This window comes from Odocoileus virginianus, chromosome 3, assembly GCF_023699985.2.
Source record: "Odocoileus virginianus isolate 20LAN1187 ecotype Illinois chromosome 3, Ovbor_1.2, whole genome shotgun sequence".
NCBI lineage: Eukaryota > Metazoa > Chordata > Mammalia > Artiodactyla > Cervidae > Odocoileus > Odocoileus virginianus.
In genome coordinates, this window is record NC_069676.1 from 62230094 (window position 1) to 62256956 (window position 26863).

The 26863-nt window shown below is 40.6% G+C and overlaps 2 protein-coding genes, 1 non-coding gene and 1 pseudogene across 8 annotated transcripts in view; 3 read left to right on the forward strand and 1 right to left on the reverse strand.

The window, feature by feature from the left end:
- The window catches only part of GEMIN5 (gem nuclear organelle associated protein 5), a 42634-nt gene extending 39964 nt beyond the window's left edge, over positions 1–2670 (reverse strand). For both annotated transcript variants that reach the window (XM_020905653.2, XM_020905647.2), the window contains exons 1-3: positions 2421–2670; positions 1383–1543; positions 403–584 (exon numbers count right to left, since the gene is read on the reverse strand). In XM_020905653.2, coding sequence (XP_020761312.2) covers positions 403–584; positions 1383–1543; positions 2421–2586 — 509 coding nt within the window. In that variant the 5' untranslated portion in view covers positions 2587–2670. The remainder of the gene's footprint in view (positions 1–402; positions 585–1382; positions 1544–2420) is intronic.
- Positions 2671–4413: 1743 nt separating this feature from the next.
- Positions 4414–4520, forward strand: LOC139034491 (U6 spliceosomal RNA). Its single transcript, XR_011487037.1, has one exon. It is a non-coding gene; the product is annotated as a U6 spliceosomal RNA (small nuclear RNA).
- Positions 4521–6857: 2337 nt separating this feature from the next.
- The window catches only part of MRPL22 (mitochondrial ribosomal protein L22), a 38742-nt gene continuing 18736 nt past the window's right edge, over positions 6858–26863 (forward strand). For 2 of the 5 annotated variants that reach the window (XM_020905718.2, XM_020905727.2), the window contains exons 1-2: positions 6870–7050; positions 7130–7172. In XM_020905718.2, coding sequence (XP_020761377.1) covers positions 6885–7050; positions 7130–7172 — 209 coding nt within the window. In that variant the 5' untranslated portion in view covers positions 6870–6884. Of the gene's footprint in view, positions 7051–7129; positions 7173–16125; positions 16264–26863 lie in introns of all 5 variants that reach the window. The other 3 variants (XM_070465690.1, XM_070465691.1, XM_070465692.1) reach the window with 3 other exon arrangements.
- On the forward strand, positions 16531–26053 carry LOC110145475 (PITH domain-containing protein 1 pseudogene; annotated as a pseudogene).

A 26863-nucleotide genomic window follows, 5' to 3' on the forward strand; every position in this document is an offset into this window, starting at 1 on the left:
CACAGGGGAGACGGATCCCAATGCCACACTGCTTTCCCAATTGAGTGGAAGAGCTGAGAATCAGAGCAGAGCTGAGTCATTTGACACTATGGGAATAAATGTTATTAATATAACCAAGGGTTATGTACAGAGGAGTAAAAGAGGACATTTCTGACATTTGGAGATTCACTGAAGAAATCAGGTTTGAAAAATGAGGAAAGTACAGTATCACAGAAACCAAGGCAACAAAAATACAGTGAGGACCTGGAGGTCACAGGAATAATGATACTAGGGGTGCAGGGAGAGTGGTTAATACCTGTAAATGGCTTCCTTTGAGGAATAAAGGGATAGGAAAAGGTAAAGAAATACAAAATAACAGCATCAACAAAAATAAACTATTAGTGCAGACGGCACGGTGCTTACCCAATGGCTACTAAATCTTCATGATGAGGTGAGCAAGTAAGACAGAAAATTGTCCTGGGTTCTATAAACAGGTGCTGGCTGTCATTTCTGTTGAGCCAGTAACAGAAAACTACTCCTTTTTCATCTCCAGATACTACCAGATCCTTTACTCGAGGAGACCAATGCAATGCTGATATGGTGTGCTTTAAAACAAAGGAAAGATGTATTTGCTTCTCATTTGTTATTGCTTAATTTTTACTTAGTTTTTAATCTGTATAATGCTAGGTATATTATAGGTACTTAATAAATACTGTTAGGACCACCCATATAGCAAGATTATATTATAATCAAATGATAGGAGAATTCAGGCTAAGAACGATTAAATTTTTTCTTCCTTTGTAGATTAATGCAAAATTCTTCCTAAGATTAACTGAGTTCTTTTCTACATTTTCTAGGCAGGTATATCAATTAACCATCTAGTTTCGAAATAAGTTTCACTCACAGTTTATCTCAGGAATCTTTTTCGTGTAAAGAGCCAGAGAGTAAATATTTTAGATTGTCTGGGCCATATTATCTCTGTTTTAACTCTCAATTCTGCCATTGTAGCCTGCAAGCAGCAATAGTTAAACCTGTAGGCAATACTAAGATGAACAGCTGGGATTGTATTCTAGTGAAACAGGCTGCAAAAGCAGGCAGCAGTGCAGTTTGTTGACCTCTGATTTATACGTATCTCCTTCCAAAAAATTTTTGAGGTACCTTTACAATATACACCTTCTGATCTAATGAACAAACACAATTATAAAAGTTTACCTTATATATATTATATAAATTTTATTTATATATTTATAATATATATAATACGTTTTAAATTATATTTAATTTTAAATGTATATATATAAAAGTTAACCTAGCACAGAGGAGCTAGCAAAACTATACTTGAAGCAGGAGAACTCTGACACAGATATATATGAATAGTCTGAGAAACAGGCAAGCTATGGTACCTGATGGAGTGCATGTTCCGTCACAACTGTTTTTGTCTCTACATCCCAGATTTTCACAGTCCCATCATCGGAGCTGGTGGCGCAGAGATTGTATTGACCCGGGTGATGACAAAACGTGAAGCCAGACACCTTTTCCGTGTGTCCCACCAACTCGCCTATGACTTCAAGCAAAACCAGGCTGCAGGTTAAAGAGCTAGCTAAGATTCCTGCCAGAATCTTTTTTTTTTTTTTTTCAAATTTGGGGCGATGGTTTATTTCTTGGGAAAAACTCAGGCAAGAATTAATTTTATGATACTCCCCAAAGTCACCTGACAATTTTTTTTTTCCTGCCAGAATCTTAACTGTTGTTGGTGATTGCGGCCTCACTTATTCCATGAAATAACAAAAATATCCAGAAACCCACAATTAGAAACCTCAAGTGCAGATATTGGCTGTGCCATCTGACTTCAGACAAGTCGTTTTATCTCCTTGGGACTCAGTCTTTTTAACTGTAAAATACGTTCATATCGCTTTATGTGTCTAGTTCTCAGGCTGAGGGGCAGCTCCAATGAAGAATGTAAAAGGGATTTGTATTTAGATCTGGCTAGAAGTCTTTTAGAAGAGAGGAAGTATCTGGCCTGCCGTATCCCAAAGCATAACCAAGACCTACTGGAGCCTGGAAGCATTCGGCTCAAGTCATTTATCTTACAGAAGTGAGTATCATACATTTGCAGGATCTCGCTTACGACCTGGAGCTGTAGAAAGCGAGGCCTAGGTGTTATAAATACCTGGAAAGACACATGGATAACTTTTTAGTAAGCCAGCGGATGCATGCTGAGAGAGCCAGGAGGCGGGACCGCTAAGCCACAGCGTGGTGTAGAGCTCAGCCTTGGTGACCCGGACACGACTCAGTTTAGACGACTGTGAATAGACCCTTCTCTCTGCCCGAGCCTCAGTTTCCCCATCTATGGCGGGGTGAGGTGGCTAGCCACGCCCTCTCCGCGCCCCCGGGGAACGCAGTTAGTGCAGATAGGTTGGGGTCAAGAAGTGGGGACTTACCTCGAAATGGGGGCGTCCCTGGGATCGCGTCCGCGCCAGGGCCCACGCGGACAAGGAAGACCGAAGTCCGCGCCGCGAAGCCGAAGAGGCCTCCGGGCACGGCATCGCTGCATCGGGAGCAGTACCAGTTAGGGGAGGGCGGCAACGTGCGCGGTTCCTGTCCCATAATCACGAGCAACCGGGGATGAGGGAAACAACCACTGGAGCAGACCGTTCGTAGCCCCACGTTGGAGCAGGGAAGGGGGCGGGGTTGACTCGGAGCCCCGCCTTCTCGGCCCGCCGCTACGGCGCGCGCGAAGGTCCAAACCTCACGGCGCGCTCGACTTCTGACGCCTCGAGCCTGGGACAGGCGGGGCCCCGGGGTGAAGTTGGCTTGGTACCGCTGGAGCCTAGCTAGCCAGAGGTTGTGCTGTGTGCTTAGTCGCTCAGTCGTGTCCGACTCTTTGCGACCCCATGTACTGTGCAGTCCGCCAGGCTCCTCTGTCCATGGAATTCTCCAGACAAGGATACTGGAGTGGGTTGTCAAGCCCCCCTCCAGGGGATCTTCCCAACTCAGGAATCCAACCTAGGTTTCCCGCATTGCGGGCGGATTCTTTACCGTCTGAGCCACCAAGGAAGCCCAGTCCAGAGGTTAGGTATTTTCATTAACGACAGCAAAGAAAGTTAATTAAGAGGTTAGACTGATGAGTCACCTCCCCGCCTTTCTGGTTTATTCTCTGCCATGCTAGCTCTGGAGATGCTTTTATAGTACCTACAAGAAGCCAACTAACAAAAAGGTAAAAATTCTACTCAGAAATCAAAAACAAGGGTTTTTCTAACTGGGTGGAAATTCTAGCTCTGGGTTTTGATACTCAAGGAGAAGCAGAATAGAGTAACTCTCATTTGATGTGATTAAGTACCGAATCTATGAAGGGACTGTATGTGTTAAGTGCTGTGGAGGAAAAAGAACCAGTTTCCTTTCACCTCAAATGGCCTAAAATGCTCTGTATATGCACTTACTCTTCTTCGTATTGCTTGTTTGCATTGGGTATCTCGAACTCTTGAATATGTAGCAAAGGAAACTTGAACTATCTATGCTACTGAAGAGAAGTTTTATATATATGTATATAAACTTACTTATTTGGATGTGGGTAGGAACACTAAACTTTGGTGGCACCGAAGCCTAGATGGTTTTTAGCCACTGTTGTTTTTACCAGTTATTATCTGAGAGATTTTGGCCTATTATAAATCTTTTTCCCCTCAATTGGCCAGTGTTTTTGCCAGTTATTATGTGAGAGACTTTAACCTATTATATATATTTTCCCCTAGGTTTACCACTGTTTTTACCAGTTATTATCTCAGGGACTTTAACCTGTCATAAATCTTTTTTCTAAGCTGAAGAAATAAGATCGCGATCCAGATCTAGTTGGGTTGGATCTAGCTGTGAGGATTACATGAGATTTAGTGAAATGTCTGCTGGATATATATGGTAGCTAGTGCATGCTGAATATTAACTCTTAACTCTTGGAGGTAAACCTGAAGATTAGCATCATACTTAGTATTTGAACCATTTTTTTTCCTTATTTTTATTTATTTATTGAAGTGTCATTGATTTACAATATTAATTTCAAGTATATAACAGTGATTCACAATTTTTGAAGATTAACTCCACTATCTTCACGACCCAGATAATCATGATGGTGTGATCACTCACCTAGAGCCAGACATCCTGGAATGTGAAGTCAAGTGGGCCTTAGCAAGCATCGCTACGAACAAAGCTAGTGGAGTTGATGGAATTCCAGTTGAGCTATTTCAAATCCCAAAAGATGATTCTGTGAGAGTGCTGCACTCAATATACTAACAAATATGCCAGCAGTGGCCACAGGACTGGAAAAGGTCAGGAAAAGGTCAGTTTCCATTCCAATCCCAAAGAAAGGCAATGGAATAGAATGCTCAAACTACCACACAATTACACTCATCTCACATGCTAGTAATGTTCAAAATTCTCTAAGCCGTGCTTGCTTCGGCAGCACATATACTAAAATTGGAACGATACAGAGAAGATTAGCATGGCCCCTGCGCAAGGATAACACACAAATTCATGAAGTGTGTCATGTTTTTTAGCCAGGACATGGAAGCAACCTAGATGTCCATCAGCAGACGAATGGATAAGAAAGCTATGGTACATATACACAATGAAATATTACTCAGCCATTAAAAAGAATACATTTGAATCAGTTCTAATGAGATGGATAAAACTGGAGCCCATTATACGGAGTGAAGTAAGCCAGAAAGATAAACACCAATACATACTAACGCATATATATGGAATTTAGAAAAATGGTAACGATAACGCTATATGCAAGACAGAAAAAGAGACACAGATTATAGAACAGACGTTTGGACTCTATGGGAGAAGGCGAGGGTGGGATGATCTGAGAGAACAGCATCAAAATATGTATATTATCAACTGTGAAACAGATCACCAGTCCAGGTTGGATGCATGAGACAAGTGCTTGGGGCTGGTGCACTGGGATGACCCAGAGGGATGGGATGAGGAAGGAGGTGGGAGGGGGGTTCAGGATGGGGAACACATGTAAATCCATGGCTGATTCATGTCAATGTATGGCAAAAACCACTACAATATTGTAAAGTAATTAGCCTAGATGGTAACAAATAAAAATAAATGAAAAAAAAAAATCTCTAATCCAGGCTTCAACAGTATGTGAACCGTGCCCTTTCATATGTTCAAGCTGGTTTTAGAAAAGGCAGGGGAACAGAGATCAAATTGCCAACATCTGCTGGATCATCAAAAAAGCAAGAGAGTTCCAGAAAAACATCCATTTCTGCTTTATTGACTATGCCAAAACCTTTGACTGTGTGGATCACAATAAACTGGAAAATTTTGAAAGAGATGGGAATACCAGACCACCTGACCTGCCTCTTGAGAAACCTGTATGCAGGTCAGGAAGCAACAGTTAGAACTGGACATGGAACAACAGGCTGGTTCCAAATAGGAAAAGGAGTATGTCAAGGCTGTATATTGTCACCCTGCTTATTTAACTTATATGCAGAGTACCTCATAAGAAACACTGGGCTAGATGAAGCACAAACTGGAATCAAGATTGCTGGGAGAAATATCAATAACCTCAGATATGCAAATGACACCACTCTTGTGGCAGAAAGTGAAGAACAATAGATCCTCTTGATTAAAGTGAAAGAGGAGAGTGAAAAAATTGGCTTAAAGCTCAACATCCAGAAAACTAAGATCATGGCATCTGGTCCCATCACTTCATGGCAAATAGATGGAGAAACAGTGGAAACAGTGGCAGACTTTATTTTTTTTGGCTTCACAATCACTGCAGATGGTGACTGCAGCCACGAAATTCAAAGATGCTTACTCCTTGGAAGGAAGTTTATGACCAACCTAGACAGCATACTAAAAAGCAGAGACATTACTTTGCCAACAAATGTCCGTCTAGTCAAGGCTATGGTTTTTCCAGTAGTCTTGTATGAATGTGAGAGTTGGACTATAAAGAAAGCTGAGCGCCGAAAAATTGGTGCTTTTGAACTGTGGTGTTGGAGAAGACTCTTGAGAGTTCCTTGGACTGCAAGGAGATCCAACCAGTCCATCCTAAAGGAAATCAGTCCTAAATATTCATTGGAAGGACTGATGCTGAAGCTGAAACTCCAATACTTTGGCCACCGGATGCAAAGAGCTGACTCCTTGGAAAAGACCCTGATGCTGGGAAGGACTGAAGGCAGGAGGAGAAGGGGACGACAGAGGATGAGATGGTTGGATGGCATCACTGACTCAGTGGACATGAGTTTGAGCAAACTCCGGAAGTTGATGATGAACAGGGAGGCCTGGCCTTGCTGCAGTCAATGGGGTCGCAAAGGGTTGGACACGACTGAACAACTGAACTCAACTGAAAGTTATTATAAGATATTGGCCGTATTTCCTGTGCTGTACAATATATCCTTGTGGCTTATTTTATACATAGTGGGCTTCCCTGGTGGCTCAGACAGTCAAGAATCTGCCTGCAATGCAGGAGACCTGGGTTCGATCCCTGGGTTGAGAAGATGCCCGTGGAGAAGGGAATGGCAACCCACTCCAGTATTTTTGCCTGGAAAATTCCATGGACAGAGGAGCCTGGCAGGCTACAGTCCATGGGGTTGCAAAGAGTCCGATACCACTGAGTGACTAGAACTTTGATACTTTGAGTTCTTAAAAAGGACTTTCATACAATCTCTAGTGTTCTTTACAAGCCTGTGCCCTAGCGATACTTATTTTTGTTTTGAGAAAACTGAAGTCCTCCCAGGTTAGTTGGCTTGGTTCACGGTCTATTTTCCTAATACTTTCAGACCATTTGTGAGGCTTCGCAGTTTTTCTGGATCCCGACGAATTTTCGGAAGCTCGCTAGAACCAAGGCCCCCACCTTAAGCACCCGCCTCTTGTAGACGGTTTCCAAGAGAACACCGCGAATGAAGGTGCGGCTCGGTATCGCGATAAGAAGGGGAAAAAACAAAAACCCAACAAAACCCCAAATCCGGAGAATTGCGCATGCGTTTTGCGCACAAGGCGTTCTGAACTCAAAGGCTTCCGTAGACGGAGGGAGAAAAATGGCGGCGGTTATCCTGGAAAGTTTGGGTAAGATTTCTTGATGATTAAGTGGTGGAAGAAGGGAGTGAGTGGGAATCTGAATTAACGACTTGTGTTGATATTGCAGGTGCGTTATGGGTGCAGAATCTCAGGGGGAAGCTGGCCTTGGGGTAAGTCTGTCGCCTCGGAGTTGCGGAAGGGTCCCGGCCTCAATCCAGTTCAGTTCAGTCGCTCAGTCGTGTCCGACTCTCTGCGACCCCGTGGACTGCAGCACGCCAGGCTGCTCTGTCCATCACTAAACTCCCGGAGTTTACTCAGACTCATCTCCGTTGAGTCGGTGATGCCATCCAGCCGTCTCATCCTCTTGAGAGCTTAAGTGCCAGGCTCTGCTTTTGGCCCTGAGGCTAGCGAACGGTACAGTAGAATCTCAGCTTTGCCACCCCGTTTCTTTTACCCCCATATTGCATAGCCTTGCGGGGCCCAGGATTATCAATGACAGATAAATGCCTTTTCTGGATACTTCCTAGATTCTCCCACCAAGTTGGGAGCATATTTTTCTAGTTATCTAATTATCTGCCTATATGGGCAGTGATTGTATTGTAGATAGCTGCAATTTACTTCGTGTCTGACATTGTGTTAAAATCTCTAGGCGCATTATCTCATTCTTACCACATCCTACATAGTGTAGGTACTGCTATACCCATTTTTTTAGACAAGAAAATTGAAGCCCCCCAATGTAAAATAGGGACCTGTGCTCAAGGTCCCACAGTTACAGAATTTCGAAGCTTTATACTGTATTTTTTTAGAGCATTCTTTGACCTCAGGATAAAGTGTTCCTTAAGGTTAGGGAATGAATTTTAGCTTCTCATTGTCCTTCTAATGTAGTACAGCTATTGCTATGTGGAGGTTGATAATCTGATTGTAAATTTTCTGATTGATGTATTTGTTAACATTAATTTTGGTTTAGTTCATAGGTTTTGGAGACATCTGATAGGTTGTGAATCCACGTTTTAACAGTTTGATTTTGGAAAAGTTATTTTTCCTAAGCTTCAGTTCTGTGATATGAGAGGATTATTAGTGCCTACTTAATAGATTTTAAAATTAGGATTAAATGAAATAATGTTTATAAAGTGTTTTATGCAGTGCATGGCGTACAATAATCCCATCCTAAATCTTAGCTGCCATTAGTGTTTTTATCATTATAAGCTATTATTTAGTTCATATCATATATAGCTTTGTTTCAGGTTCTTGGCTTAAGGGATGAAGAGGTGGCTGAAGAAGAAAATAAGTACTGGTACTTAGGATTTGTCTTCACTTTGCTTTTGTAGATTATTTTTTATCACTCTACCCTCAGCCATGCTGATTTCCTTTTTCTGTTTATGCTGTGCCTTTACATATTTCTTGGCTTTTTCATGCTGTGCCCTCCCTCTCTGTTAGTAACAGCAGCCCTCAAAGCCCTTCTCCATTTCTTCTGATAATGCACTTCTCTGGGAGAAAGGGTGCTGTTACAGTTGGTCAGATTGAGAACAAATGTGAAGATACATTTTTCTGTGAGTAAAGGCAATGGGGAAATGGTAAACAAAACAATCCAGCAGTTCTCATTATTCAAATCCCTGTTTAAATGTTTCTGTTTCATGATCTCATTAAAAATGAAAGAAATGGGGACTTCCTTGGTGGCCTAGCAGTTAAGACTCCACGCTCCCATTGCAGGGGACCCAGGTTCAATTCCTGGTCAGGGAACTAGGTCCCACATGCCAAAACTAAAAGATCTTGCACACTGCAATGAATATCCCACATGCTGCAACTAAGACTCAGTGCAGCCAAATAAATAAAAAATACATATTAAAAAAAAAATGAAGTCAGTTTCTTCTTTCTCTTAGCATATGTTTCTTAAATAATGGCTTCATATATATATATATATATATATATATATATATATGTCTTTGTCCTTTCCTACCTAGTATATCCTGGACAATTAGGGACAATTCTTGTTTCATTTTGTAGCTCCAGGGTAGGGTCTTGCACAAAGTGAATATTTTGTTTATTCTGGTTGGTTTAAATTGTCCCACACTGACTTGTATTGGGAGCCTCTGAGCAAGTAACTAAAGCACTTTGGCTTCAGTCTTTTAATCTGTGTAACACAGGAAGGTAGGATTTTGCTAGGTAATCTCTTTCTAGCTTCGAAGTTACATAATTGATGAATCCCCATTTTGGACTTTATAGTGGGGAAATGACCACATGAAAACTAAATAGAAAAGGTATAACTGATAATAATCCAGTGGTTGGAAACCTCATTGCATACCAAATGCCAGACAGATAATAGAAATGAACTATAGAGATGTGGTAGTTGTTAAAAGAGAGTGGTAGGGCTTGTGGCAGTCAGTTGAATGTATCTCCTCCTGTAAAGACACTGAACTGGATTTAAAAATGCTGCTCACCAAAAACTTTTCTAAAGGTTATATTTGGTAGCAGATAGGCAATTTCCAGCCTTTAAGTTTTAAGTCTCCCATTTTAGTGATGCATGCATTTGGGAAGTTTTGTGACTTACTGAAGGTTACATGGCAAATCTAGGATCTAAACAAAAAATTCTCTGGCTTAAAATGCTGTATCACACATGGGAGGGACACGAGTGATGTGCCCTTAAGGGTTTTATCAGGGGAGTCTTTCTGGAAGAGGTGATGTTAAAGTTTAAAGAGTGAAGAGTATGGTTTGGTGTTTTAGAAATAGAAGAGCTGGTGTAAAAGTTTGAAGGCACTAGTTACTAAGGTGTACATACGTTAAAATTCTCCGCAAGTAAAACCGAGTTGGAAATATTATGAATCAGCAATTTGGTGGAAAAATGATGACAGCATTGTGATATATTTGAAAAACACTGGACTATAGGTGATAGAACTGGATTTCAGGTTTCTGACAGGCACAAGTGTTGTGACCTTCGGTCATTTGCTTAACTTCTCTGAGATTCAGTTTCAGTTTTTCCTCATATCAAAGAATGAGGATAATATTTAACTTCCAGGATGGTTGTGAGAATTTAGAGACTTAATACGTAAAATATCTTATAGTGCATGGCACTGTGAAAATGTTGTGTTGGAGATGATACTGCTGTAAAGTTGTTTGAGAGGAATCATATTTGATGCTAGAGTCAATCAGTGGGTACTCAACACTCTTAGATGAGGTTACCTACTTCACCCATCAGCCCTACTTTTTTTTTTTAATTCTTTTTTTTCCCTCTTTTTAATTTTTTTAATTATTAAAGTATGATAACACACTTACAGGAGACTTGGAAAATACAGAAAAGAGTTGCATATAGTTCCATTATTTATTACAATTATTTTTTAAGTAGATAAATTAAGAGTTTTACTTGGAGCTTCAATATCAAATGCTCAAAAATTAATGGAATGAATATACAGAAAAGTAGAAGGATATAGTAGACCTGAAAAGAACCATAAACTGATTCAACATATTTAAGATTTATACAATTTTCACACAACAGTAGGATAAAAATTCTATTCAAGTTCGCATAGACTAAATTAGGAGACCCTGGATCATATTCAGGGACATAAAACAAGGTGCAAATATTTTATGGCCTGAAGGTTTTGAAATCATAGAGTCTGTTCTCTTATCACTGTGGAATTATGTTAGAAATCAATATCAAAAGATATTTGAAAATAACCCACATATTTTCAAGTGCAGTGTCACCCTTACCAAGGGAAACTTGTCTCTTGTTTTTAATGTATGCTGTTGCTGTTCTGATTGCTATGACCAGCAGATTCGACAACCATGTCTATTTGTGCTCTTTTAATCTTAACCTATGACCTAAGGGGGTTGTGATTCCTTGCCCTTTAGGTCAGTGGTTCTTAAATTTGAGTCACAACTTCTTTGAGAGTCTGATGAAAGCCACAAAACATGTTCCCAGAAAAATGCATATAGTATTCATAGTTTGACTTGTAACTTCATCATCCTTAGTGTAGGAATCTTTGCATTGGGACATGATAAAGTAAACAAAAGCATAATGATGATACACAATTATGTATATAACTACACAGTGATGATTAGTGGTATGGGCAGTGACCCTTGTATTAATGGATGAAATATTTCCCTCAGTTTATTTTGAAAAATTTCAATTCTATAGGAAAGTTTAAAGAATATTACAATGTCCTTCAGCTGGACTCATTAACTGAACTCATCATTTTAGCTCTCTATATAAATATATATGCTTTTTTCCCCCTGAATCATTTGAAAGTGAGTTGTACACAGTATGGTACTTTGAAAGTGAAGTCAGTCAGTCGTGTCCGACTCTTTGTGACCCATGGACTGTAGTCGGCCAGGCTCCTCCATCCATGGGCTTTTCCAGGCAAGAATACTGGACTGGGTTGCCATTTCCTTCTCCAGGGCATCTTCCTGACTCAGGAATCAAACCCAGATCTCCTGCATTACAGGCAGACTTTACCGTCTGAGCCACCAGGGAATCCTGTATGGTACTTTACTCCTAAACAATTCAGGTTGTATTTCCAAAAAGTGACAAAGGTCCCACGAATCACAAACTATGATTGAAATGGTACAGTTTAATTATCTTTTATTTTAATATTTTAGTTAAAAGGAGTCAAATAGAAGTCAAGTGTATGCTGGCATTTACTTTTGAAAAAAGAAAAATTGACCATTATTTGAGGCTTGACAATAAGCCCTAAAATGGCCATGCACTAAAACTTACAGATGGAAATTTGCAGTGCTGTAATATTTATATTTGTTTAGTGAGTCTCTTGTTTATGTGACACTTCACTCCTTTCAAAGTACTCTCATGACCCTACCTTCATTTTTTAAAATTTTTAGTTGAAGGATAATTGCTTTACAATGTTGTGTTCGTTTCTGCTGTAAGGACTCTTCTTTCAATTAGGGTTTGTATCTTATTGAAGTCTTATTTGTAGATCTTTGTAGAAGCTTTACTTGAAAGATTTTTGTCTTAGTTTCCTAGGGCTGCTGTGACAAATTATCACAAACTGGGTGACTTAAAACAATGGAAATTTATTATCCCATAGTTCTGGAGGCCGGAATCCCCAAATCAAGCTGTCATCAGGGTTGCACGCCCTCTGGAGGCTGTAGGGAGAATTCATTCCTTGCCTCTCTTCAGCTTCTTGCTCTGTCTTAACCTCACCTTTCCCTCGATTTGTCTGCTTCAAAACTTTCTCTGCATCTTTCTCATTAGGAAAGATGAAATTACATTTAGGACTGAACAAGATAATCCAGGATAAGCTCCTCCTCTCTAGATCCCTAACTTAATTGTGCCTCCTTTTCCACAAAAAGTATTATTCACAGATTCTGGGAGTGAGAATGCAGTCATATTTTGGGGATCATTGTTCAGCCCACTACATTCAGTTTCAAAAGAGGTCTGACATCCTCTTCAGGTCTTTTTTTTTTCCATAATGATGCCCTGTAAGTCACACTTTTACTTCTGCTATGTCTTTAACTTGGAGTGCTCTTGTTCTAGGTCTCTGAGTGTGGAAGTCTACTTTCTTCAACACTCAGTCCCAACTCCTTAAAGCCATCCTGATTATGCCAGCCCTTCTGCTCCTTTTTCTGATATTTTAATGCTTATTGCACAGTATGGTTAATTATTTATCTCTCTAACTGAATTTTAAGTCACTTGACAGGAAATGTGTTTTATGTCTCTTTGCATCCCCATCACCTGAAACAGTACCTGTAGTACCCTGTCCTTATTAATTTGTCAATAAGTGTAAGTTGAACTATCAGCCTGAGTAGATGCAAGTTATAGTCTGAAAGATTGCTGGAAACTGAGATCCTGGTTTTTCCACTCCAGTGCCAATAAGGAATCCTAATGGCAAATTAAGTATAGGTAGAGATTTGCAGCTTTATGTAATAGACTAGCTTGCACTGATTATCCAAATTCTTTTAAGTATTCTAACTATTCCTTAGGAAAAAATGAGAAGCTCTGTGTACCTTTGTTACTGACTAGAACATGACTGTTATTACTCTGAATGATACAGTAGGGATCTGAAAGAGTGCCTTATTTTCAAATGATTATTGACACCAGAGACTTCCACTAGCTTCTCTGAGGGAATGTATTAGGTCTGTGAAATAGGAAGTTAAACAAGAATAGATTTATAAATTTTGTGATTTTTTTTTTCCCTCAGATTCTTTTTAAAAAAAATTATTCTGCTGAAAATTGTGACTTTTTTATTTGTTCTTATCCACCTCTAGAGTGAGCCAGCCTCCCCCAATATATATGTATAAATAAAAATATAAAATAATGAGTAAGGGCTATATCATGAAAAATAAAAGTAATGTGGAGTTGGGAAGGAATGAAACTTAAATAATTGCTTTGGGGCTCTACTAGCTTACCCCAAGAGTTTACAGATTGAAGATCTGCCTGATGAGTCAGGCCTGCAAATATGTTTTGTATGTTATATTGTATTTAAAGACTTTTTTTTTAAAAATCACCATTTAAAAACTAGCTTTTTAGATTCTCATAAAAATCTAGCTATTTAGATTCTGTTATGCATAGCAAGACATGGCAGCAATTTCTAAAGCAGAAGAGTGTATCACTCTTTGGATGGTGGATGTTCTTCAGTTTTCCTCGTTTTCCAACCATGTGTAAAATTTTTGCTTGGGTACTTATACTCAGCCCTCTTGTTTGTATATCCTGGCTGTCTCCTCTCTTCTCTAATTCTTTCTGTTGATACAGATATGTATTTAGTGCCTGCCACATGCCAAGCTATTCTAGCACTGGGAGTTTTGTAGTGAACAAAAAGCATAATGACTGCCCTTATAGAGTGTACAATCTAGCGAGGGAGGCAAATAGTCAGTAAAATAGAGACTCTATTAGAAAGTGACAGCTCCGTAGGAGAAAGTGAAAGCAGAGCATGGGAGTGGATGTGTGTGTGAGAGGGAGATTACAGTTTCAGGTAGGAGAGACCTCTTTGTGAGAGGGAGATTGCAGTTTCAGGTGGGAAAGACCTCTTTGTGAGAGGGAGATTGCAGTTTCAGGTAGGAAAGACCTCTTTAAGGAGATAACATTTGCATAAAGATCTGAAAGAAACCAGGGAGCAAACTCTTAAGCCATGCTATCTGAGTGAAGAACAGTTTAGACAGATGGAACCTAAATGCAGGGGCCCAGAGAAGGAAACATGCCTAGTGTATGAGAGGAGGAAGAACATAGTAGATGAGATCAGAAGATCAGAGATACAAAGTTTGAAGATATGAAGATACCAAGACCAGTGTGGGTTTCACTTTTTTTTGTTTGCTAGATTTCTGTCTCCTTGATTGCTTGTCTGTGATTTTCACACCACGCAAAATTATATTGAGTTATGAAAACATATGGGGCTTCCCCGGTTGCTCAGCAGTCAAGAAACTGCCTGTAATGCAGGAGATGCAGATTCGATCCCTGGGTGAGGAAGATCCCTTGGGAATCCACTCCAGTGTTTTTGCCTGGAGAATCCCATGAACTGAGGAGCTTGGTGGGCTACAGTCCATAGGGTCTCAAAGAGACATGACCTGAAGCAACTTAGCACGCACGCATGCCTGAGAATATATATATATATGTATGTATGTCACTTCAGTCCTTTTAGATTTTAATTGAGTCAGGAGGGAGTATGTTCTTTTATTCAGTCTCAAGTGTGGAATTAATTTGATGTTATCTGAAGTAAATTTGGATCAAAGAATTTTTTACCTTGTTGCATCTAATAACATGATTCTCTTAAGATTGAGCTGGAGGCCAGTATTATCTTCACTTGGGACTTGAGTATACCTTGTGTTAAATTTCTAAATAAACTTTGAGTAACAAAGAGGAAGTATTCATTCTGTCAGATTGTGACTTTATGAAGTTTCAGATACTTTTCTTATCTGATTTAACTCTTAATCCTAAAATTTGACTTGCGTCTGCTGCTTTTCCATGCTGAGCTACTTTTCAGTGCCAAATGACTATGGGCAGGATTTGAAAAGTGCTACTTAAACTTAATCCTTGAGTATTGGTAGATAGGAAACACCAGAATGGTGAGAGTAGGGAAATGTATGTGCTGGTTCCAGCATATCATCCACGTTCTGCTTGAGCTCTGGCAGTCTCACTGTACTGTGGGAACCTGTGTGTATGTTTTGCGTATGAACTCTCTAGACTGGTGGTTCATGCCTACCTTCCTTCACTGAAGTTACGGAGATACAGTGAAGGTAAAGGGATATGGGTTTCCTAGTAAATGAAAAGATATAGTAAATATCAGTAGTGATATATGAATTTCAAAATGATAAAAGTTGATCCTGGTTGCCTTTCAGTTTTGTTTTTTAAATAGAAGCCAAGCAATTCATATTTCTGAAATCCTGCTGTTAGCCATGAGATTAGAGAAGATTAAGGTTCAGAGATACCCTGGAGATAAAGTACACCAATTCCTCTTCTCATAAATAAAAAAATTTGACTAACTTAGAGACCATGAATCACAGCTTCACAGAAACAAATTTGATCATGATTATAAACATGAGAGGACGTTTGAAATTGTGTAATGTGAAGTTTACAGTTCAAAGTGTTTTTTTTTTTTTAATCTGCCAAGTGTTTATTTATTTACTTATTGAGAACAGGAGAGATGAATTGTTCAGAGGACCTAATTAAAAATTAATACTAGCTACTGGTGTATATCGTGCTAGACTTTGTGGGGTGTTGTATGCTAATTATTTACTGCCAACAGAATGAAGTAGGTATTGTTCTTCTCATTCTAAAATTAATAATATCTAAAATTTATTGAGCCTCATTAATGTGTCAGATTAAATATTTTACTTAAAGTATCTCATTTGAGCTCCTTAAGAAGCCTATGGGCTTCTGGTAGCTCAGCTGGTACAGAATCTGTCTGCAATGCAGGAAACCCTGGTTCGAATCTTAGGTCAGGAGGATCCCATGGAAAAGGGATAGGCTACCCACTCCAGTATTCTTGGGCTTCCCTCGTGACTCAGCTGGAAAAGAATCTGCCTGATGTGCGGGAGACCTGAGTTCAATCCGTGGGTTGGGAACATCCCCTGGAGAAGGGAATAGGCTACACACTCCAGTATTCTGGCCAGGATAGTTCCATGGACTGTATAGTCAATGGGGTTGCAAAGAGTTGGACACGACTGAGCGACTTTCACTTTCAGGAAGCCTATGAGGAGGGACTTCCCTGGCGGTCCAGTGGCTAAGACTGTGCTTCCACTGCAGGGGGTGCAGTTTCAACACTTGGTTGGGAAACTAAGATCCCGCATGCTGCACAGTGCAGCCAAAACAAAGCCTATGAGGTAATTATTGTTATTACTCATTTTATTGATGAGAAAACTGAGGCCTTGAAACTTATGTCACTTCCCAAAGGCCATTCACCTAGTATTAGAGTTAGGGTTTAGACCCAGGTCTGCTTGATTGTGTAGTCTCTGCCCTCATCACCTGGCTTATAATTTTATTAGAAAATTCTGTCCTCTGACATCATGTGTCCTAGTTTTGTGCTTTTCAGGTAAAATAGTGGAACCTAAAGGTGGATGGGAAAGGTACAGATTTTGTTAGGTATTTCGATGGCACTGATCAGTGAACTTGAGGTAGAGTAGGAGAAATGAACCACTAGAAGAATACATTTTTAAAATTCTTTAGCCTGAATGGTTTGAGAATTAAAAACAAAGACTGTACCAAGTATAGAATCTAATAGCATATATTGTGTGAGAATCTGCCAGTATACAACAACTTTGAATATTTAAGTGTTGGTTAAATTTTCACTCAGTATGAATGTGCCAGACACTGTCCTTGGTGCTGAAACACAAAGGCTGTCAGACTTGCCCTTGAGATGCTCAGATTGATACACTTGCTGCAGGAACTGATTGTTTCACAGTCACCTTACTAATAGTTTAGGAGTAGTGCAACTCGCTGTACAGCTGGCAAGAACAAAATATTAATATTAAGGCGATGGGGGGAGTTGGTTTTCTCAGACAAGGAATCAGGTTCACGTTGAGCTGCTCAGTGCTTCACATTGAGGTGACGTTTGAGCTGGGACTTAAAATAGGACATGCATTTCATTCAGGAGATAATGAGGGAAGAGAGAACAATGTGAGCAAAAGAGTAAAGATATAAAAGTGTGTGGCTTGTACAGGGAACAGTGAATGTCTGTGCCTTAAGGTAAATAAGCTACGATGGTCAGCTTGGGGTTAGAGTATGAGAGGCCTTCTATGTCTTATGAAGGAGTTGACTATATTCTGAGCAGTAGGGAAGCACCAAAGTTTGTTGTTATTTGGACATATTTGGATGTAAGCAAGGAGAAGGCAAGAACCCCACTCCAGTACTCTTCCCTGGAAAATCCCATGGACAGAGGAGCCTGGTAGGGTGCGGTCCATGGGGTCGCTAAGAGTCGGACTGAGCGACTTCACTTTCACTTTTCACTTTCACGCATTGGAGAAGGAAATGGCAATCCACTCCAGTGTTCTTGCCTGGAGAATCCCAGGGACGGGGAAGCCTGGTGGGCTCCCGTCTATGGGGTCACACAGAGTCGGACACGACTGATGTGACTTAGCAGCAGCAGCAGCAGATGTAAGCAAAAAAGACAACATGATGATCCCACATGAACCCATCAGCCAACTCCAGCATGTATTAACTCATGGCCTTTCTTGTTTTCTTGTTTTCTCTTTGGCTCTTGCTTCCCCCCATCATATTTTGAAACAAATCCCAGATAGTTTATTATTTCATCAATAAATATTTCACTGTGTATGTAAGTATCAAATGTCCAGGTAGTGTTCAAATTTCCACACTTAAAGAAATTCCTTTAGCATTTCTTATTTCTTGTAAGGTCAGTTTAGTGGTGAGGAACCCCTTTAGCTTTTGCTTGTCTAGAAAACTCTCTCCTTCAGTCCTTTTTTTTTTTTTGCCCTCTTGAAGCAATTGTCTGTGTATATGTATTTCAGTCAGTTTTTTCCTTTGCTTTTATTTTTAATTGGAGGATGGCTGCTTTACAACATTGTGTTGGCCTCTGCCATACAACAAAGTGAATCAGTCATAAGTATACATATATCCCCTCACTCTTGAACCTTCTACCCACCCACCACCCCCACCCCACCCCTCTAGGTTGTCATAGAGTACTTTGTTGAGCTCCCTGTGTGACACAGCAACTTTCCATTAACTATTTTACATATGATAATATGTATGTTTCATTGCTACTCTCTCTGTTCGTCCTATCCTCACCTTCTCCCTCTGTGTCCAAAAGTCCATTCTCTGTGTCTGTGTCTCTATTCCTGTCCTGAAAATAGCTTAATCAGTACCATTTTTCTAGATTCCATATATATGCATAACATACAATACTTATTTTTCTCTTTCTGACTTTCTTCACTCTGTATAATAGGTTGTGTTCATCTACCTCTTTAGAACTGATTCAACTGTGTTCCTTTTTTATGGCTGAATAATATTCCATTGTATGTACGTACCACAGTCTCTTTATCCGTTCATCTGTCGCTGGATATCTAGGTTGCTTCTGTATCCTAGATATTGTAAATACTGGTAAAGTGAACATTGGGTTACATGAGTCTTTTTCAGTTATGGTTTCCTTATGGTGTATGCCCAGTAGTGGGATTGCTGGGTCATATGGTAATTTTATTCATAGTTTTTTAAGCAGTCTCCATACTGTTCTCCATAGTGGCTCTATCAATTTACATTCCCACCAGCAGTGCAAGAGGATTCCCTTTATCCACACCTTCTCCAGCATTTATTGTTTGTAAATTTTTTGATGATAATGGCCATTCTGACTGGTGTGAGGTGATACCTCATTTCCTTTTCTCTAGTAATGAACAGTGTTGAACATCTCTCCATGTGTTTGTTGACCATTTGTATGTCTTCTTTGGAGGAATGCTTCTTTAGTTCTCACACCCATTTTTTGATTGGGTTGTTTGTTTTTATGGTATTGAGCAGCATCAGCTGCTTATATATTTTGGAGATTAATCCTTTCTCAATTGTTTCACAGGCATTTATTTCCTCCCATTCTGAGGGTTGTCTTTTCGTCTTGTTTATACTTTCCTTTGCTTTGCAAAAGCTTTTAAGTTTAATTAGGTCCCCACTGTTTATTTTTGTTTTTATTTCCGTTACTCTGGGAGGTGAGTCAGAGAGGTTATTGCTGTTATTTATGTCAAAGAATGTACTGCCTATGTTTTCCTCTAAGAGTTTTATAGTGTCTGGCCTTACGTTTAGGTGTTTAATTCAGTTTGAGTTTATTTTTGTGTATGGTGTAAGCAAGTATTCTAGTTTCATTCTTTTACATGTGGTTGACCAGTTTTCCCAGCACCACTTATTGAAGAGGCTCTCTTTTCTCCATTGTATATTCTTGCCTGCCATGTCAAAGATAAGGTACCCATAGGTATGTGTATTTATCTCTGGACTTTCTACTTTGTTCCATTGATCTGTATTTCTGTTTTTGTGCCAATACCATACTGTCTTGACTGACTGTAGCTTTGTAGTATAGTCTGAGATCAGGATGGTTGATTCCTCTTATTTGTCTAGTTTGCTTTGGGTATTTGGAGTCTTTTGTGTTTTCATACAAATAGTGAAATTTTTTGTTCTAGTTCTGTGAAAAATGCCGTTGGTAATTTGATAGGGATTGCATTGAATCTGTAGATTGCTTTGGGTAGTATAGTCATTTTCACAATATTGATTCTTCTAATCCAGTAATATGGTACGTCTCTCCATCTGTTTGTATCATCTTTGATTTCTTTCATCAGTGTCTTACAGTTTTCTGCATACAGGTCTTTGTCTCCTTAGGTAGGTTTATTCCTTGAAATTTTATACTTTTTGTTGCAGTGGTAAATGGGAATGTTTCCTTAATTTCTCTTTCTGATTTTTTGTTGTTAGTGTATAGGAATGCAAGGGATTTCTCTCTTAATTTTGTATCCTACAACTTTACTATACATTGATTAGCTGTAGTAATTTTCTGGTGGCTGCTTTAGGGTTTTCTATGTGTAGAATTGTATCATCTGCAAACAGTGAGAGTTTTGCTTTCTCTTTTCCAATCTGGATTCATTTAATTTCTTTTTCTTCTCTGATTGCTGTGGCTAAAACTTCTAAAGCTATATTGAATAATAGTGGTGAGAGTTAGCATCCTTGTCTTGTTCTTGTTCTTAGAGGAAATAGTTTCAGTTTTTCATCATTAAGAAAAATGTTTGCTTGGAGTTTGTCATATATGGCCTTTATTATGTTGAGGTAGCTTCCTGCTATGCCCATTTTCTGGTGTCTTTCCTTCGATTCTGAATGGTAACTTTGCCAGATAGAGTATTCTTGGCTGGAAGTTTATTCTTTTTTTTGTTGTTGTTGCTCTGCTTGGGTGAGTTCTCCTGCCTTTTCTTAAAGTTGACTGATTCTTTCTTCTGCTTCATTGAATTTGTTGTTGTTGTTCCTCAAGTGTATTTTTCAGTGCAATAATTCTTCAGCCCTGTGACTTCTGTTGCTTCCCTGGTAGTTCAGCTGGTAAAGAATCCGCCTGCAGTGCAGGAGACCCCAGTTCTATTCCTGGGTCAGGATGATCCCCTGGAGAAGGGATAGGCTATCCACTCCAGTATTCTTGGGCTTCTGCTATGGCTCAGCTGGTAAAGAATCCGCCTGCAATGCAGGAGACCTGGGTTTGATCCCTGGGTTGGGAAGATCCCCTAGAGAAGGGAAGGGGTATCCATGCTGGTGTTCTGGCCTGGAGAAATCCATGGACTGTATATTTTCTTATATTTTCCACTCTTTGTTGAAGATTTCACTGTTTTCATCCATTTGTCTTCCCAGTTCAGTGGGCATCTTGATGACCATTAATTTGAACTCTTTTATTAGGTAAATTACTTACCTCTGTTTCCTTAAGAATTTTTTGTGAGGTTTTTATCTTGTTAACTCACTTGGAACATAATTTCTCTGTGTCTTCATTTCACTTGACTCTCTGTGTTGGTTTCTATACAGTAGAAGAAACAGCCACTTCTCCCAGTCTTGAAGGAGTGGCCTCATGTAGGAGGTGAAACTTTTCATTCATCCCTGCCACAGCTTTTGTTTGTCTTTCAAACTTCTGTGTTTGCACAAGTGGCAAATGGCTCCCATTTGTTGAGAATGTGCCAAGAATAGTGTTCCAAAGAGGAGGATTTCAGCACCTAGATTCAATCTGACTGGAAACTAGACCCTCAGGCAGCAAACTTATAAGTATGCAAATGTATTCAGTTCTGGGGGTGCCCAGAGGTAAGCCCTGTTGGCCCCCAGAGCCAGGTGATCTGTCCTCTGGGCAGCAGTTGCAAAAATCAGGATGTGCTGTTCAGATGAGTGTATAAGCTGCTTTTGGGGAAGATACTGGTAAGCTGGAGCAAGGCAGAGAAAGAGCTCCAAGCTGATGTCTACAGCTTGCATTATTTTTTGTTTTGTTTTGTTTTTTGGCTGCACTGCAAGGCATGTGGGATTTTAGTTCCCCAACCAAAGATTAAACCTGTGCCTCCTGCATTGAAAGCACGAGGTCTTAACCACTGGACAATCAGGGAAGACCCAGCCTGCATTCTTGAGAGCTGCTTCATAGGCTACTAAATGTGTTGCAGACTTGAGGTTTTCCACAGAGTCAGAAGTTCCAGGACTGCCGTGTGTCTCCTTCAGAGAAAGACTTAGGGGTGTGCCTTGGTCTGCTGTCTGTGCAGTCACTTGAGGATGGTAGCCTGCCATGAACCATCCTTCCCCAGTGGCTGCAGTCACATGAGACCCAGACACATGAGACCCAGAACACAAGCCCCTCTGGCCGTGAGGGCCAGATGATCAAGGGGCATCCCTTGGATGTCAGCTGCAGAAGCTGTACCAGACGTGTGTAAAGCTCTCCTCCAGAGACACTGGTGCTTTGTAGCCTTGCAGAGGATGAGTGCTAAGGTAGTGTCTACAACCTCCCCACCACCAACCCCAACTTTGGAAAGGATTACAGTCAGCCCCTTGATGTGTATTGCTTGGTTAGAAGCCTGCCTCCAGGTCAGTTAGGATGGTTAGCTCATAGGCCTCCTTCATAGAAAGACAGACCTCAAAGGTCTGTTGCCTCTTGTTGTGTCCCAGGGGTGGCAACTGTTTAAGAACTCTTTCTCCATTGGTTACATTCCTGGGGGACCCACAATTAAGTTTAAGCCTCTGATTACCAGAGCCAAGTGTTGAAGAAGTGTCCCCTGGCAGCAGTCATAGAATTCATCGTGCCAGACAGGGTTGTGAGCTCTTTTCTAGGCGACACCTGTTACTCCAGTCCCATGTGAGCAGGAGTGCAAGCTCCTCTGACCTCCAGAGCCAGACAGCCAAGAGTTACCTCCTGGGTGGCAGCTGCAAAAGTTGGGGTACCAGATGCATATAAAGGCTGTCTTCTGGGAGATAGATACTGGTTCTCTGGAGCATGGTAAAGGAGAGAGCAAAGATGATGCCTACCAGTTTCCTTCTCTGGAGAGTGTTGCAGAAGGCTCCTAAATGTGTGTGTTAACTTGCCCCTCAGGCTGAGAGTCTGTTTGTTTGTTCATTTAAATTTACTTTTGGCCGTACCACACAACTTGTGGGTTCTTGGTTCCCTGACCAGAGATTGAGCCTCTGGACCCTCTGCAGTGAGACCTCGGTTTTAACCACGGTACTGCTGGGGAAATCCGTGGGCTGAAGTTTTAATGTAAACAGGTGAGCCTGCTTTACCTTAAGTGTGGAAATCGGCTGCCTCTGTGTTGGGCATTGAGGTGGGTGAGTTTCTGAGTGTGACTCTTTAAGAGGTGTTTCTCTGATTGTCTCTGCCTTGTGGGCTGTGGGCCGTGAGCTCAATTGTTTTTCAAAATTAGGTGTTTTGGGGGTTCATCTCTCAAGTGTGTGTCTTAAAAGTTGCAGTGCCAGATGTGGAGTTTGAACCCTTTGTTTCTCAGAGAGAAACTCTGAGTGTTGAGTTCCCTCTCAGTTATGGGTTGCCATGGTGGGTGTGGGATTTATGACAAGATTGTGAGCCAACTTGTCCTACTGCTGTGATATAGTTTTCTTCTTGTGTACCTGATGTGGTGTTGTTATCCAGCCAGCCTTTAGTTTTTTTTTTATTAAGAGGAAACTGTCATACGTAGCTGTAGACTCAGTAGTGTCTGTGAGAGGAGGTAAATTTAGGAGATTAAATAATATACTACTGAATAACCAGTGAGTCAAAGAAGAAGGCAGACAATACCTTAAGAACAATGGAGATGTAATATATCAGAATTTATGGGATTCAGCAAAAGCAGTTCTAAGAGGGAAATTCACAGCAATAAATGCTTACCTCAAGAAATAAGAAAAATCTCAAGAAACAGCCTAACTCTACACCTCTAGGAACTAGAAGAACAAATGAAGCCCAAGGTTAGTAGTCAGAAAGAAGGAAATAATAAAAATTAAAGCAGAAACAAATGAACTAGACACTAAAAAGACAAGAGAAAATACTAAGAGCTAATTCTTTGAAAAGATTAAAAAAAAAATCCCCCAAACCTGACAGACCTTTAGCTAGACTCAACAAGAAAAAAGAGAGAGGACTTTCTTATCTAAAAGCAGAAATGAAAAGAAGAGATGTGACAGTGATACCACAGAAATACAAAGGATCTTAAGAGACTACTATGGGACTCCCCTGGTGGTCCAGTGGTTAATAGTCTGCCTACCACTGCAGTGGATACAGGCTTGATCCCTGGTTCAGAAGAGGCCACATGCTGCAGGGCAGCTAAGCCCATGCACCGCAACAGCTGAAGCCTGCGTACCTAGAGCCCAAGAGAGGCCACCGCAATGAGAAGCCCATGCACTGCAGCTAATGAGTAGCCTCCACTTGCCGCAACTAGAGAAGGCCCATGCACAGCAGTGAAGGCCCAGTGCAGCCAAAATAAATAAATAAATAAATAAAAAATATTAAAAAAAAAAAGGAGACTACTATGAATAATTATATGCCAGCAAGTTGGACAACTTAGTAGAAATGAATAAATTCCTAGAAACGCATAACCTAAGGCTGAGTTGAATCTGTGGGTGTGTGTGCGCTCAATCATGTTGGACTCTTTGCAACCTCATGGACTGTAGCCCACCAGGCTTCCCTCCATGGAATTTTCCAGGCAAGAATACTGGAGTGGATTGCCATTCCCTCCTACAGGGGACCTTCCCAACCTAGGGATCGAACCTGCGTCTCGTATGTCTCCTGGTTTGGCAGGCAGATTCTTTACCAAGCCCTGGGCCACCTGGGAAGCATAAGGCTGAATCATAATGAAATAGAACATCTGAGCAAATTGATTACTAGCAAGGAGACTGAATCAGTAATCAGAAACTTTCCAACAAACAAAAGTCCAGGACCAGATGTCTTCCCTGGTAAATTCTACCAAACATTCAAAGAAGAATTAAAATCAGTCCTCAAATTCTACCCCCACATAGAACAGGGCAGAATTCTTCCAAACACATTTTATGAGGCCAGCATCATCCTGATACCAAAACCAAATAATGTGCCACACACAAAAAATTACAGGCCAATATCCCTGATAACCAAGATGCAAAATCCTCAGCAAGTTCTTAGCAAACTAAAGTCACCAATACATTAAAAGGATCATAGAGGAGTGGTGGGGAGCGGCGGGCGGCAGGCCGAGGGGACGCGGGCAGTGGCGTCGCCCTGTCGCACGGCCACAGTGGGGACGGCTGCTGCTGTGCCGCCCAACGGGAGGAGCCGCCCGAGCAGCGCGGCCTGGCCTCCGGCCTGTACCTGCGCATTGACGTGGAGCGGCTGCAGTGCCTCAAGGAGAGCCGCGAGGGCAGCAGCCACGGCGTCTTCAAGCCGTGGGGGGAGCTGACTGACCTCTCCAAGTTTGTTGAAAGTGATGCAGATGAAGAGCTTCTGTTTAATATTCCGTTTTACAGGCAATGTCAAGCTCAAGGGCATCATTATAATGGTAGAAGATGATGACTCACACCCCTCTGAGATGAGACTGTACAGGAACATTCCACAGATGTCCTTTGATGATAGAGACAGGGAGCCAGATCAGACCTTTAGTCTGAACTGGGATCTTACAGGGGAATTAGAGTATGCTACAAAAATTTCTCATTTTTCAAATATCTGTCATCTCTCAATTCATATTTCAAAAAGCTTTGGAGCTGATACCACAAAGGTCTTTTATATTGGCCTGAGAGGAGAATGGACTGAGCTTTGCTAACATGAGGTGACCATCTGTAATTATGAAGCATGAGCCAATCCAGCTGACCACAGGGTCCATCAGCTTACCCCCAGACACACTTTATTTCCTAAGGTCTGGCTACGACTCCCAGAGAGGCGTTGTGTCGTTGAAGAAGTATGACATCCTATTGGGGAGGACAAAGAGAGATGGGGCTCCAAAGAGAGTTGACTGCCATAGCCTCTGCCAAGCTTTGTCTTTGGGGCTTGCTGCAGAAACCTGGCCTGTGGAAGATACCACACCCCCAGGAAGGGTTGTGTGGGTGCCAGGGAACAGTCGTCGTTCTCTAGGGCCCTACAGAAGTTGGGTCTTGGGCTGGTCGGTATCTGGCAGCCATGGATAATGCCTGCCTTCCCAGTTTATGTGGCCATGGGATCCCAAGTGTCTTGTTGCTTTGTGGCGGGATTACTGTATGACTTGTTTTTAAAATGGAAACTATTCCTGGTCTGCTGTGTAAACTTTTTGGAGCCTCAGCATTGTGTTTGTATTAACCATCAGGAGGGTCTCCAACTAGAAATATTTGTCCCTGCTTGCTCCTTCTCCCTGTCATCTTTCAACATTCTTGTCAAGTTGCCCAGCTTGGAGTTGTCTGTCATGCACCAGTGTCCCATGTTATAGCTTGAAGAGCAGGAATCTCCTGATGTTGCTTAATAGCTTGAGAGGGTCTTTTTTCCGTATTGCCCAGGTAAGTGGTCTGAGGAGAGCATGGGCATTGTTTCTGTGTTTGTGGTTATCCTGGTTGGGGTAAGATGGGACTTTGATATGCTTCCCTTTGGGATATCCTTAATGTTTATCAGCTTGTAACTAGTGTTGTAAGCCCAGTGGCAGAATTTGGAGATCTTAGTTCTTCTGTTCATGGCTTTTTATTCACTGTGACTAATAAGCTTCCTAATAAATACTTGCCAAACTTAAAAAAAAAAAGAGATCATAGACCGTGATTAAGTGGGATTTATTCTAAAAATGTATTCAACACTTTCCAATTCCAAAAATGGTTCAACACATTCAAGCCAGTTAATGCAATTCACCACGTTAACAAAATGAAGGATTTAAAAAAAATCATATCATCTCAGTATGGATGTACAGAAAAAGCATTTGAAAAAATTCAATATCCATTTATGATAAAAACTTTCAGTATCCATTTTTGATAAAAGGCAGGCATTGAGTGAACATACCTGAACATAATAAAAGCCATATATGTCAAGTCCACAGCTAGCATCATACTCAATGGTGAAAAGCTAAAAACTTTTATAAGGTCAGGAACAAAGACGATGATATGCATATACTCTAGCCACTTTTATTCAAAATGATATTAGAAGTTCTAGCTGCAGAAATTAGACAAGAAAAGAAATAAAAGGTATCCAAATTGGAAAAGAAGAAATAAAACTCTTACTATTTACAGATAACATGATAAGAAAACCCTAAAGACTCCAAAAAAACTGTTAAAAGTAAATGAATTCAGTAAAGTTGCAGGATACAAAATCAATACACAAAAACTTGTTTATACTAATAATGAACTATCAGATAATCAAATAACCCATTTATAATTTCATCAAAAAGGATAAACTATCTAAAAATAAATTTAACCAAGGAGATGAAAGACTTGTATATTAAAAACTACAAGACATTAATGAAAGAAATTGAAGAAGATAGAAAAAATGCAAAGATATTTTGTGTTCATGGATTGGAAGAATTAATAGTTAAACGACCATACCACTCA